This window comes from Pleurodeles waltl, chromosome 10 (assembly GCF_031143425.1).
Source record: "Pleurodeles waltl isolate 20211129_DDA chromosome 10, aPleWal1.hap1.20221129, whole genome shotgun sequence".
In the NCBI taxonomy this organism is placed as follows: domain Eukaryota; kingdom Metazoa; phylum Chordata; class Amphibia; order Caudata; family Salamandridae; genus Pleurodeles; species Pleurodeles waltl.
Window position 1 is genome coordinate 863840895 of NC_090449.1, and position 15067 is coordinate 863855961.

At 46.6% G+C, this 15067-nt stretch overlaps 2 protein-coding genes across 2 annotated transcripts in view; both read right to left on the reverse strand.

Annotated features, from left to right (window-relative positions):
* Positions 1-15067, reverse strand: part of FAM171A1 (family with sequence similarity 171 member A1) — a 409935-nt gene that overhangs the window by 220916 nt on the left and 173952 nt on the right. The window lies entirely within an intron of this gene.
* On the reverse strand, positions 537-4232 carry LOC138261092 (serine/arginine-rich splicing factor 4-like; the record flags this gene model as incomplete). Its single annotated transcript, XM_069209729.1, has 2 exons — positions 4100-4232; positions 537-1903 (listed from the first exon to the last, which is right to left on the reverse strand). Coding segments are annotated over exons 1-2 (1500 nt in total), but the record flags the coding sequence as incomplete, so codon positions are not given.

Below are 15067 nucleotides of genomic sequence, written 5' to 3' on the forward strand. Positions count from 1 at the left end.
CGAAAGAGAGCGAGAGCGAGAGCGAGAGCGAGAGCGCGAAAGAGAGCGAGAGCGAGAGCGCGAAAGAGAGCGAGAGCGAGAGCGCGAAAGAGAGCGAGAGCGAGAGCGCGAAAGAGAGCGAGAGCGAGAGCGCGAAAGAGAGCGAGCGAGAGCGCGAAAGAGAGCGAGAGTGAGAGCGCGAAAGAAAGTGAGAGCACGAAAGAGAGCGAGAGCGCGAAAGAGAGCGAGAGCGCGAAAGAGAGCGAGAGCGCGAGCGCGAAAGAGCGAGAGCGCGAGAGCGCGAGCGCGAGAGCGCGAGAGCGCGAGCGCGAAAGAGAGCGAGAGCGCGAAAGAGAGCGAGAGCGCGAAAGAGAGCGAGAGCGCGAAAGAGAGCGAGAGCGCGAAAGAGAGCGAGAGCGCGAAAGAGAGCGAGAGCGCGAAAGAGAGCGAGAGCGAGAGCGCGAAAGAGAGCGAGAGCGAGAGCGCGAAAGAGAGCGAGAGCGAGAGCGCGAAAGAGAGCGAGAGCGAGAGCGCGAAAGAGAGCGAGAGCGAGAGCGCGAAAGAGAGCGAGAGCGCGAAAGAGAGCGAGAGCGCGAAAGAGAGCGAGAGCGAGAGCGCGAAAGAGAGCGAGAGCGCGAAAGAGAGCGAGAGCGCGAAAGAGAGCGAGAGCGCGAAAGAGAGCGAGAGCGAGAAAGAGAGCGAGAGCGCGAAAGAGAGCAAGAGCGAGAGCGCGAATGAGAGCGAGAGCGAGAGCGCGAATGAGAGCGAGAGCGAGAGCGCGAATGAGAGCGAGAGCGCGAAAGAGAGCGAGAGCGCGAAAGAGAGCGAGAGCGCGAAAGAGAGCGAGAGCGCGAAAGAGAGCGAGAGCGCGAAAGAGAGCGAGAGCGCGAAAGAGAGCGAGAGCGCGAGCGAGAGCGCGAGCGCGAGCGAGAGCGCGAGCGCGAAAGAGAGCGCGAGCGCGAAAGAGAGCGCGAGCGCGAGCGAGAGCGAGAGCGCGAAAGAGAGCGAGAGCGCGAAAGAGAGCGAGAGCGCGAAAGAGAGCGAGAGCGCGAAAGAGAGCGAGAGCGCGAAAGAGAGCGAGAGCGCGAAAGAGAGCGAGAGCGCGAAAGAGAGCGAGAGCGCGAGCGAGAGCGAGAGCGCGAGCGAGAGCGAGAGCGCGAGCGAGAGCGCGAAAGAGAGCGAGAGCGCGAAAGAGAGCGAGAGCGCGAAAGAGAGCGAGAGCGCGAAAGAGAGCGAGAGCGCGAAAGAGAGCGAGAGCGCGAAAGAGAGCGAGAGCGCGAAAGAGAGCGAGAGCGCGAAAGAGAGCGAGAGCGAGAGCGCGAGCGCGAGCGCGAAAGAGAGCGCGAGCGCGAGCGCGAGCGAGAGCGCGAGCGCGAAAGAGAGCGCGAGCGCGAAAGAGAGCGAGAGCGCGAGCGAGAGCGCGAAAGAGAGCGAGAGCGCGAGCGAGAGCGAGAGCGCGAAAGAGAGCGAGAGCGCGAGCGAGAGCGAGAGCGCGAGCGAGAGCGAGAGCGAGAGCGCGAGCGAGAGCGCGAAAGAGAGCGAGAGCGCGAAAGAGAGCGCGAGCGCGAAAGAGAGCGCGAAAGAGAGCGCGAGCGCGAAAGAGAGCGCGAGCGCGAAAGAGCGCGAAAGAGAGCGAGAGCGCGAAAGAGAGCGCGAAAGAGAGCGCGAAAGAGAGCGCGAAAGAGAGCGCGAAAGAGAGCGCGAAAGAGAGCGCGAAAGAGAGCGCGAAAGAGAGCGCGAGCGCGAAAGAGCGAGAGCGCGAAAGAGCGAGAGCGCGAAAGCGAGGGGGAGAGAGGGGGAGAGCGCGCGAGGGGGAGAGCACGCGAGGGGGAGGGAGCGAGAGAGGGAGGGAGCGAGAGAGGGAGGGAGCGAGAGAGGGAGGGAGCGAGAGCGCGCGCAGGTAACACACTTTCTTGGACTGTTGCTTTCAAAGGATCAATGTTTTTAGGGAGACAGTGATGTACAAACCATTTCCACTAGGCTGCAAAGCATGTTCTAGTAGTATGCCTACAGGTCTATTTAAGAATGGCCATGTGTTTTGCGAGCAGATTAAGGTACCGAAAGTCTAGGACTTCAGTAGTGAAATCACAAGGATTTGAGATGTATGAGTGTGCCTTGATTTTGAGATAGATGATCCAGCCTGTTAAGCACCATCTCTTGAGGTACTAGATAGAGGACAAGAAGTGTGGTGAACTGGGGCTGTCTGGCCCCCACTGGCATTAATAGAATGATTGTTGTCTGCCAGAGCCTCTGAACCACAGATGGAAGAAATGGGAGATGTGGAAAAGTGAAGGTAAATATCCCTGACCAGTTCATCCATACTGCAGTGCCCATGAACTGTGGGCGAAATTTGGGCATTTTGAGTTTTCGGTAGTTTTGAACAGGTCTATGTAGGGAACTCCCTAATCACAGAAATATGGGAGTATGACTTGGAGGTGGAGGTCCCACTTTTGGACTTGTTGATGCATCCTGCTGAGCAGGTCTGCAGTTGTCACCCAGGGTATGTTTTGTAGGAGGAGACTGACCCCGTGATGAATTGCCCAACACCAAATGCCCTGGGCTTGGGTTGACAAATGAAGGGAGTGGGTGCTGGCCTGTTTCTGCAGGTAAAACATGGCAATTGTTTTGTCTGTTCAGACACAAGTTAGCTTGCATTGAATGAGGAGCAGGGAGCCCTGATGGCTAACTGGATCACCAACACCTCCAGATGATTGATGAGGAAATCCAGTTGATAGGGCGTCCACAAGTGTCTCTTCCCCCTCCCCCCCACAACCAGTCAGTTAGGCATCCAAAGTGATGGTAACTTGGGGAATTGGATCCAGGAAGGCCCATCCTTTCAACATGTGGTAGGCATTCTACAAATGCAGAGAGCGAGAAGTACGGCCACAATTTAACACTTGGTCCTCCCACTGACCCTCCGCTTGAGACCATAGTGTCACTAGGCACTCCTGCAATGGATGCAGGTGTAAACTGGCATGTGGAACAATGGTTATACAAGAGGCCATCATGCCTAGGAGGTGCATGATCTTCCAGTTACCTGGAGTTCTGGCAGAAAAAGAGGTAGCATCATTTGGAATGTGTGCATTCTTGCTGGGGGAGGTGGGGGTGCTTTCTCTATTAGGGAATCAACTATGGCCCAGAGGGAAGGTTGTACTTGTAGGGGTGGGAGATGGGATTTGGTTGCACTGATAGTGAAGCCTATACTGTGCAAGAGATGTATGGGAGCTAGGGAGTGTGCTACGCATTGATGCTACACGGTCCTCTTGATCAGCCAGTCGTCCAGATAAGGGAAGAAGTGGACATCGCTCTTTCTAAGGGGAGCAGCTATCACCAAGACGCTTTGCAAACATCCTTGGAGCTGTGGTTACTCTAAAGGACAGCACTTTGAACTGATAATGCTGACCACTTACCACAAACTGGGGGAAACTTCGATGGGCAGGGGAGACAGGTATGTTGAAGTAGGTGTCTCGTGTCAAGGGCGGTCATTTAGTTGCCTTGCTGTAGCAGTGGAATACTATCTTAAAGTGTCACCATGTGAACGTGCTCCAATAGGATGTACTTGTTGAGGGGCCTGAAATTGAAGATGGGCCTTAGGGAACCATTCTTTTTGGTGGATTAAGCAGTATAATGAGTACACCACTTTGTACTGGTGTTGGGTGGCACAGGTTTCATAGCCTCTTTGCTAAGTAGTGCTTGCATCTCCTCTTGGAGCCAGCACTAATGTCCCAGGGAGGGCTTGTGTGTGTGGGAGAATATTTTGTGGAGTTGGTCTCATTTCTAGAGAGTACCCATCTGCAATAATCGCTAGAACCCACTGATTGATCTTGAAAATGTTGGATCAGATCTTCCATTTCATCCTAGTGGGCGTAGTTGTACCGGGAGTGCAGGCCCACTGAATTCACGATCTGCTAATGCGTGGCAGACTGGGCAGCAACACGCTTACCAGCCACCTCAATCTTTTTACTCTCTCTGAAGCTAGCCCCCTATGAGCTTAAGCTCACAGGGGAGACTTTGTATTTTTTAGCCACCCTGGGCGTGACAACACACACCTTTACTGGATCCCTAATGATCAATGATCTTGTGTGCTGGTCGAAGCATACTCGTCATCATAGGCTGATACTGCATTGGTGGACAAAGTCTGTGAGAAAGTCCTGCTTTTCAGGTTGCTGCTTGTGCATTTTCACTATATGGAAGGTGGCTGCACGCTGGAGAACATCATGATATGAAGTGGTGTCTTCCTGGGGCAAAGGCATAGCCGGATAAAGATCTTGTTCAGTATGAGATGGGGGCTCTACATCGTAGTCATCCCGTGGGGTGGGGGAGGGGTGGAAGTGGTCCTCATGAGTGTGTATCAAAGCAGTCACAAGGAGACACTGAACTTTTCCTGCCACCCTACAGAAGAAAAAGATCATTTTGGCAAGTGTGGCATGGAGAGGTGGGCCTAGAGGGGAGTGGTACAGGAGACAGAGAAAGTAGGACTGTGAGTGGGTGGGGAGGTGTATCTTTTATTGGTGCAAATGATTCCTCGGCATCGTCACTGAAGTCAAGTCAATTTCCTCTTGAGAAGAACAGGATCTTTGGGCTTGTATGGAGGCTTGCTAGGATCAGAATGGTGCCAAGTTGAATGTGGATATGACGTTGCCTGGCAACAAGTTCCTCATAGAGGCACCTGAGGATCGGCTGTTCAAAGTCCTCAGTAGCGGTGGAAGAGGCAGATGTGGATGGCATCCTTTTCAGAGCCAACAGATTTTCAAGCCCATGCTGTGCAGAGCTAGATTTTGAATTAGAAGCCTTCGGCTCCAAGGCAGACCTCAAAACTGTTTTTTGGGTCTGGAGCGCTTTGAGGTGGACATTGCAGTGAAGTGTATGTGTGTGCCTGGATCAAACCTGTACTCGGTGCAGACCAGGGCCTTGCAGCAGTAGCAGTCAGAGGCCTCAAGAGTGCCTTGAGAGTTCGACTCTCTAGCCTACTCAGGAAGTAAATAATGGCAAGAAGCCACTTGCTGGGTAAAAGTACTCATGATAACCACTTCTGTCTGCCGCTGCAGTGTCAGGGGGACTCATCCTCCTTCACATCGGCACTGTAACTAAGCATACGATGGCTCCTCTACCTCACTGCTGGTGTTCTGCAGCTGTTCGCCCTCGATCCTCAAAGAGGGTGGGGGTGGCGTCCTGCAACAATGCTCCATCTAGGCAATATACAGGCTTGATGGTTCCAAAGGGTCTTTTTGTCTACAAAAAGGGAGACAGGCTGCACAGGAGTCCACTTGCTAGTCTGAAAAGAAGCAGAGTTTACAGACTTGGAGGTCTGTCCTTGGATACTTCAAATGACGCTTGGGGCAAAAACAAAACGAAGTCCTTGCCATCACAAGGACATTCTCGTGCATCACAAATTGTGTCAACCGCCTGTGGGGGCTAGGTCCTGAGCGGGGCATCAAAAATGTCTGATCCGTGGAAATTAAGTCAAAGAGGGTATAAGATAGGTAAAAGCAGAGGTGCCACTGCAGTCTCTTTCGGAGAGGAAGAAATCCAAGCAGGCCAGGTGAGAACATCACCCAATGCCCAATTGGAGTTGGTAGAGACAAGTCTGAACCAGATAGCAGAGAAAAAAAACAATCCAACAATGGAACCAATGCCCATGTATATTACAAGTAATAGGTGGAGTCAGTAACTCGAGACTCGAAAAGACTTCTTCAAAGAGGAACAACTTGCACATGACAAAGCCTAACACTTCATAGCAGGAGTATGCACAGCATGTACAGCTACACATGCCATGAACAAACATTTCCTGCTCTTTGGCTTCTTTCACTATCACAAAGTCACAGAAAGTATTACATATTACCAAGACAAAGGCTGACATTTTTAGCAAAGCCAAATTAAGATGCTGTTAAAGGAAGCTAAACGATAAAGGGCTGAATGATTACAGAGAACTAGATACATACATGGAGCTAGCTAATGGATGCCATGGGACACAATATGGGAAGTCCTACCACCAACCCTCTTAGTTGTGGTGTTCAAAGTTAATTTGTGCATGCTTTTGAATACACATTACATGAACAAGTAACTTCTCAGAGTCTGCCCATTAGCCCTCCTCGACTTCATCAGCATCGCTTCTAAGGGAAACCCACAGCAGGATGCCCTTCTAGAGCTTGCAGTGATTAGTCCCAGTCACTTTCTAATTACTGCATTCAAACCTTCACTAGTCTAGAAACCCTCCAGACTGCTGGAAGCTGGATACTTTCAGGGTACTTGATTACAACAACCATTGGAAAGCCAGTGTCTACCCTGCCCTTTAAGTCCTGAATAAGGTATTTTAAAAAGCCTACTTCAGGGGAACAAACAAAAAAAGATTCTTCTCTGTATACGATGCATCTTCAAGATAACTAATTTAAGATGATGATTCAGCGTAATTTGGGGGTGTAGAAGTCCCAGATGCATTTTTTTGCAAGCACTCAGTTTACGGCAGAACAATACCCCAAACAAACACGAGGTGAGAGGGCATTACACCTGCAGGATAAAGGTAAAACTTATTCTACGCATATGTTAAAGAATAGCCAACAGTAGGCAAATCAGAAAGATGTGATGTCAACCCACACCTAAAACATAACTGTCAAACTTTCAGAAGAGGCTTTTTCGATAGAGAACGTGTGGATTACAGTAGTACAACATTGTGTACACAGAATTAACCCACACCGACCTAGAGGCAGAAGGAGCCACATAGCAATAAGTGTGTCCTTTGTGTTTTTGCTCTACTCCGTAGAACACTACACTATATAAATTATTGCATGAGGGACTATTACCTCTTCTCCTTACTTCATTCTAACACCCCTTTAACGCTCAGTCTACCCAGCACGCTAAAAACATTGCGAGTTTTTAGATATTGGCAATGATTATATAAGTGTTTGATGAGGCTAGGCCTTAAATGTCTACACCATCCCTTTGGCTATTCTCAGTGATTCAAGGCATACAGGAACAGAGTGGAGGAGTGGGGTGATAACCATGAATGCGAAGGGTACACCAGTGCCTTAACCCCTTGGGTGTCAGGGATGTAACGGTTACGTCCTCGGCAGCACTGCTTGGGTGCTGAGGACGTACCTGTTACGTCTTGCATCCAGCCCTTGGGGAAGCGTGAGGGCCTCCCACCCCCATTCCCTGGGCAGGGATAGGGGAATTGCTTCCCCTTCCACCCCTGCCCACCCACCCCCAGTGACATCTGATGACGCCGGCGCACGATCCTCATCAGAGGTCACCTCCATAGATTTCAGCGTGATCCGAGAAGAAACTGATTAGTTTCTCCTCGGTACGGGGGCAGGGGAGGTCAGGGTGGCATGGAAATGGAAGGCTTTTTCTTTCCTTTTCATGTCTCTGAGCATGCCTGCAGCCCGATTGCATAGCGATCGTGCTGCAGGAATGCCCACTAGACACCAGGGACTTTTTTTTTTTTTTAATTGACATGAGGGGAGCGACCCGACCCATTAGGCAAGGGTTGCTTCCCAGGGGGCCAAAATATTTTTAGTCCATTTCTGCCACCCTTCGGGGCAGATCGGCCTATGTTAATTAGGTGCATTTGCCACTAAGGGGGGGTAAAAACATTCGACCCCAGGGATAAAGCATTTTTTTTTTTTTTTTTTTAACAGAAGGTGTGCGACTCTGTAGGCAACGGTTGCTGAGAGGCACATTTATTTTACACCATTTCTGCCCTCCTTGGCCGCAGAGCGGCCTATTTTTATTGGGTCAAGCTGCCAGCAGACACCACGGATTAAATTTTTTTTTTTTTTTTTAAACAGATGGGGAGCGACCCCTTAGGCAAGGGTCGCTCCCTGGTGGCAAATTTATTTTAGGCCATTTCTGCCACCCCTCCTTGGGGGCAGATCGGCCTATTTTAATTAGGCCAATCTGCTCCCAAGGGCGGCAAAAACCACTAGGCACCAGGGACGTTTTAACATTTGGTTTTTTCTTTGTTTTTTTGTTTTTTTACACAGATGCGGAGCGACCCCTTAGGGAACGGTCCCTCCCTAAGGGGGCAAATTTATTGTAGGCCATTTCTGCCCCCCTTGGGGGCAGATCAACCTATTTCTATAAGGCCCATCTGCCACCAAGAGGGGCAGAAAGCTCAGCAGAGACCAGGGAAGATTTTTTTTCCAAAATAAGAGGGTGGGGGTATGGCCATACCCCCACCCCAAATAAATGTGCCCAAAGTTGTTCTGCCTACCAGTGGGCAGATGGATCAATTACCTGCAATCCACTCCCCGGGAGGTGGGGGTGCAGAAAGTGTACTAGATGCCAGGGCGAAAAAAAAAATAGTGGGGTGGTGGTCACCAACCAGTATGGGCATGGTTATGCCCCCACCCCAACTGAAGGGGGTAACAGTCTTTCAGCTCTTCCCCTGCACACTAAAACATCTTATCCCACGGCAAGCAAGGAGACTTTTGATTATTTGGGGTTTTGGTTTTACATTTCGGCCATGAGAGCTTAGCTAACTCTCAAAATCCTCTCATTTGCAATGGTGAGGGCTGCACATTTTGGACTTTGAGAGGCTGCCATGTAGAAAAATCTACGAGACCAAGACACATCTGAAAACAAAACATCTGGTTGAGTCCAGGGTGGTGTGCTTCATATGCACACCACACCATTTTCCTACCTACAATGCCCTGCAAACCACCAACTTTGCTTTAAATCACATATTTTCCCCATATTTCTGTGATGGAACCTTCGGGAATCTGCAGGAATCCACAAAATTCCTACCACCCAGCATTGTCGCATCTTTACCGATAAAGATTCTGCCCCACTTGCCAGCCTAAAAACGTATTTTTTTTTCCTCAAACTGCCCTTTTGGACCCACTTTGGTTCCCCCTCAATTTTGACATGTTTTTGGCTCTTCCCTGTCACAGGCATTTGGCCCACATACACAAGTGAGGTATCATTTTTATTGGGAGACTGAGGGGAACGTTTGGTGGAAGGAAATGTGTGCAGATGCAGTGATCCCACACAGAAGTATGGGAAAAATGGGAATTTTTAGCTAAAATTTGAGGTTTGTTGAGGTTCTCTGTAAGAAAACACTGGGGGAAACCACGCAAGTCACACCTCCCTGGACTCCCTTGGGTGTGTGGTTTTCAGAAGTGTCTGGGTTTGGTAGGTGTCCCTAGACGGCTGCTGAGCCCAGGACCAAAAGCACAGGTGCCCCCCCACCAAAAAAAACCAGATACTTCTGTATTCAATCATTTTAATGTGTCCATATAGTGTTTTGTAGCATTTTCTTTTGTGGGCAATTGGCCTACCCACACAAGTGATTTTCCATTTTTAATCTGGAGATGTGGGTGAATGCTGGGTTGAAGGAAGTTTGTGGCTCTCCTCAGATTTCAGAACTTTGCAGCACTGAAATGTGAGGAAAGTATTTATTTGTTACCAAAGTTTAAGGTTTGCAAAGGGTTCTGGGTAACAGAACCTGGTGAGAGCGCCACAAGTTACCCCATCCTGGGTTCCCATCAGTGTCTAGTTTTAAAAAATGCACAGGTTTTCCTAGGTGCCGGCTGAGCTAGAGACCAAAATTCACAGCTAGGCACTTTTTAAAAAAAAACACGTCAGTTGTCAATGTAAAAATGTGATGTATCCATGTTGCGTTTTGGGGTGTTTCCTGTCACAGGCACTAGACCTACCAACACAAGTGAGGTACCATTTTTATCAGAAAGACCTGGGGGAGTGCTGGGTGGAAGGACATTTGTGGCTCCTCCCAAATCCCAGAACTTTTCATCACTGAAATGTGAGGAAAAAGTGGGGGGCTTTGGTCAAATTTTGAGGTTTGCAAAGGATTCTTGGTAACCGGATCATGGTTAGGGCCCCACAAGTCATCCCATTCTGAATTCCCCTACGTGTCTATTTTTAAAAAAGGCACCGGTTTTGGTAGGCTTCCCTACGTCCCGAATGATCTAGAGGCCAAAATCCACACTTTCCAAAAAACATGTCTGATTTCAATGTAAATATGTGATGTGTCCATGTGGCGTTAGCCTACCCTCACAAGTGAGGTACCATTTGTAATTGGGAGACTTGGGGGAACACAGAATAGAAGAACAAGTGGTATTGCCCCTTGTCTTACTCTAAATTTTTTCCTTCCAAATGTAAGACAGTGTGTAAAAAAAAGATGTCTATTTGAGAAATGCCCTGTAATTCACATGCTAGTATGGGGAGCCCGGAATTCAGAGAAGAACAAATAGCCACTGCTTCTCAACACCTTATCTTGTGCTCTTTTTGGAAATAACAAGGTTTCCTTGATTCCTATTTTTCAGTCTTTATATTTCACCAAATGAACTGCTGTATACCCGGTATACAATGAAAACCCATTACAAGGTGCAGCTCCTTTATTGGCTCTCAGTACATAGGGTTCTTGATGAACCTACAAGCCCTATATATCCCTGCAACCAGAAGACTCCAGCAGACGTAACGGTACATTGCTTTTGAAAATCTGACACTGCAGGAAAAAAGTTAGAGCAAAATGTGAAGAGAAATGGCTGGTTTTTTTAACCTCAATTTCAATATTTTGTTATCGTCTGTAGGAAAACCTTATAGAAACTACACAAATGACCCCTTGCTGAATTCAGAATTTTGTCAACTTATCAGAAATGTTTATCTGTCTGGGATCCAGCATTGGTTTCACACCCATTTGTCACTAACTGGAAGGAGGCTAAAAGCACATAAAATAGTAGAAATGGGGTATGTCCCGCTAAAATGCCAAAATTGTGTCGAAAAATGTGGTTTTCTGATTCACGTCTGCCTGTTCCTGAAAGCTGGGAAGATGGTGATTTTAGCACCAGAAACCCTTTGTTGATGTCAGTTTCGGGGGGGGTGGAAGAAAAAAAAAAACAGGCTTTCTTCTGCAGCCCTTACACCCCCCCCCCCATTTAAATAAAAAATTTTTAAAAAAAGACATTTTCGCTGTATTTTGCCTAATTTCTTGGTCTCCTCCAGGGCAACCTCTAGAATCCCTAGGATGTTGGGGAAAAAAAAAAAAGAAAAAAAAAAAGGACGCAAATTTGGCGGGGTAGCTTATGTGAACAAAAATTATGAGGGCCTAAGCATGAACTGCCTCAAATAGCCAGAAAAAAAGGCCTGGCACCTGAGGGGGAAAAGACCTGGCAGCGAAGGGGTTAATATGACATTTGAGGAGGTACAAATCAAATTCATTCTTGCAAATGTCATATGATTCACTTGAAAGCATTTATCCATCAGAACCCTGTGTCCCACGGAAAAGAGCACAGATTATACAAGTGAGCAGAGCAGCTGAGGAACATTTAGAGAGACAACTGGTCAACTGAATCTCCCACTACAGTCCCCTCCCAACCGAACTCACCCACTCACAACAATGAGGTGCTCGGCTGCATCGCAGGTGGCTTCACGTTACCCAGAATGCTTTTGCAGCTTGCATATTCCCAGGGCATCTGCCTGTGACCCCGTGCCACACTGTGTTTGGAATTAGTAGCCAAAGCACAAATCACATCCTTTTCATCCCTTAAATGTGATCTCCACCTACCTATCTCTCCACCCATTCTTTTCACCATCCAACCATCCACTCCACATGACTCTCCCACAGCAGCTTTGTACCTTTTTTGGGTGCCTTTTACAGGCCCCCCACAGGTGCTTGAACTTCCCAAGTAACTAAAACATTGAATCCATTGTTACCTCCTTCGAGATCTGCAGATGATATTCTCTAAGTATTAAAGAACTGAATATTAAACTTTTATGGCATTAGATAAGTTTTAAAATGCACGATTTCTTCTAGTGGATGTACTGTTTAGGATTCTATTCTACAGCAAATTCCCAAAGTTGGAAAATATTTTTAAGTAAAGCATTTGTACTTTTTGTCGGTTTATCTATCAGAGTTGAAAGAAGATTAACTATTTCCCTTGTTTGTTCATATTGCCCGAGCTTGTAACATTCAAATGCCTTTGGATCTTACTATAAATTCATATGTATCAGAGCAAACACTGAATTACATTAAAAGTGTCGCTCAGTCAATGGCGAGACAAGCCAACAGTCCTGTTATATGCTTAGTTTCGAGGTATTTTTAGTGTATTTGGAAAACATTTATTTATATCCAACTAAAACATTCCTTAGCTAACTATTATGTGAAGTGATAAATATATAAATAAATGTTTTCCAAATACAGTTCAAGCACCTGTGGGGGGGAACACACACCACCCATTCCACTACTTCCGCAACTTGAAGACCTGTGCATGAAGATTTTTAAAAAAAATATCTAGCCCTGAGTTTACAGTGGTGCCTATAACCACGGCTCTGTACTCTAGAGATAACTGGGGGAGGTTCGGCCTCAATTTGTTTTGGTTGTTAAAGCAGTTGCTGACTTCTGCACTGGACAGTACTCCGCGTCGAAAGAGCACCTCAAATTGTTACTTTCTTAGCAACAGCAAGCCTATGAATAAATATTTCTGAAAAAGGGAAGGAGGCTAAGTTGTAGCTTTTATAAGTTCAATTTTTCAATTTTTTTGACTATTAGCCCGAATCTCTTATTGGTAATTAACTTTTCAATTATAGTGAGAAGCAATCGAATGGTGTCTACGGGCCTTCATCGTTCGAAAACGTAATGTACACCAGGGTGTTATGTGGCATAGGCCTCAACAGGAACAGGCTGGTTTGTGGTGACGTCAAATATTAGGGTGAGGTAAATTAGAAACACCACAGGTCACAGACATTTATAGGAGTACTGGCCCTAGACAAAGTGTTGGGACCAGTGTGCCAAAATTAGATGAATCATTTAAAGGTGTTTTTAGACACTGCCATGAAACTCTATCAGGATAAGATGATCTACTAAGTGGAAAGCTGCAGAGAGGTTCAGTATAAAAACTGAAAGACTGTCCCTACGACCACAATCTTTAGTGTGTGTCAAAAGCTTTAAAGTGCAGTCCCATGATTGGATCTAAATCCTCAAAGGAAAGCTGAAACACAAGTTTTTGTACAAAACTTGTAACTTCTAGCTACGAGGACACTTTTTTTCTAACACTTTACACGGTGCACATAGTATGACAACAGGATGAAAACTGGACAGAATGGAGAGGCTTAAAATACCCTTTTTAATATCAAACAATAATAATGGATCCACTTCTCATTTGAGGAAGAAGTTGTTCAACAGAGTTCTGATCGGGGAGGCAAAAGCTGCCATGCAGTTGAAGGGTCAACTGGTAGAGATGTTGACTTAAGAATGGCCAAAATAGCCTTAATGGACTGAAGGGAAAAAGTGGTTGAGTCCGACACATTTTTGACTAATAATAGGCAAATGTAAAGATAATTGCAGTTTACTAACCGTGGCCATATTTAAAAAAATATATATATATTATTGAAGAACAAGTCACATAGCTGGGCGGTGGGTGTGACACCAGCTGATGAAATTAATAAGGCTTAGGGCAGATGAAGCGGGCGATTTTATTGCCATTTCCATGGTACTGCTTCAGTGGTATTTTTCAGATTTTTTTTTTAATATTCTTTTATCAGACAGATTTTTTTAATACTCTTAACAGACTGAACTAGCGACCTTTATCTTGTGGGCTTGCTGCATTTTCTCAATTTGGACTAGGCCTGGTGATATGCCATGTCATCTTATTTACGTTTAAGTAATACTATGGTGCAGAGTGGTACTGGACCCTGGATGTACACGTTGGTTAAGTATGAAATTAAGAAAAAAAGCAATAGATGAGCAAAAGACTGGAAGTGTTCTGTCCCAGACGAGTCCTTGTTCTGAAATCAGGATTCTAAAAGTGCAATAACCTGCAGGAGTACTGATGCCGGTCCCCAAAGAGAAGAATACAATCCTATGCTAGCAAGTAAACATTACTTAGTACAGTGTGCCACTCTGGCCAGTATAAACAAATCTTAAGCAAAACTTAACCACATATCCATGCACGAGCTATAAGATTGGCTAGCGTGTATACTGGGAATCATCTGTTAAATGAGAATGGTTTGGCTGTAGGGTTGCAAGGTGATTCCCAAGATCAAGGTGTGCTCCCTTTAGAGGATGAGGTACATTTGGTCCCAATATTGCGAGCGTATTTGCAAGGATGTTGTTAGTTGAACCTAAAAACAAACAAAAACAAATATAAATACATCAGGGAATGGGTACCTATCAAAAAGGCTTTGCAAGCATAACCATATTATCCGGTCTCTCAGCTACTTGCTCCAGAATGGGTAGCCTATGGGTAATTGGGAAATCGTGCATTAAGGAAGGTCAGTGATGCCATTTTCCTTGAGGTCTTATGGTCCTTTTAGATGGCTTGTGACCAGTCTCCACTGATAAAGCACAGATGCATGATTTTGAAGACGTTGGCTGGTCAGAGAAAAATGCTGCATTTGGTTGACACCTTTTGACATTTCATGGACTAGCCATGAGGCAGCGTCTGCACAGATACAAAGAGGCAATATCCTTTTTTTTTGCAACTTTACCCACGTTTTGCAATTCCTGCGAGAATTAACTGTACAAGCACCAAATGCAAGTTTCAGTGGCTTCACCCCGAGAAGGTCTCACCAAATATAATGGGAGATGTACAAAGCAATAGGCTGAGAAAAGTAGATGGAAATATTAGAGCTAACATAAGGCTTGGACCATGGTGTAGCTGTGCTACATATTACTGTGTATGGTAAGGGTTGGGCTTCCGATCTGTAATGCTAAAAGCAGGATGGGTTTAGACAAATTGCTTCCTTTGCTCTAAGTTCATTCATTTGTTGCTACGGATACTGAGTGTGCAAGCCATGTAAGCTCGTGACCAGGCCATGCACATGGTTCCAATTAAAATCTAACTTGTGGGTGGCTTGACAATCTACAAACTCTTGACCGTGGGAAGGATAAAATCTTGCTTTGAGGACATTCAGCATGACCTGCCAGAGCAACTCCCATCTTCAACTCAAGATTTCCACGTGGTATCACAGGCTTCCACTTGGGAACTTTAACATAAAACATGAAGTACTTGTCAGAGTAACTTGTTAGTTTTAGAGGAGTGCCAAGTACCAACGCCTGCGACACAGAGAAGAGAATCATCTGAGGTTCTACTTAACGTAAACTCTAAGTAAACTGAAGAAGGTTTAGGAC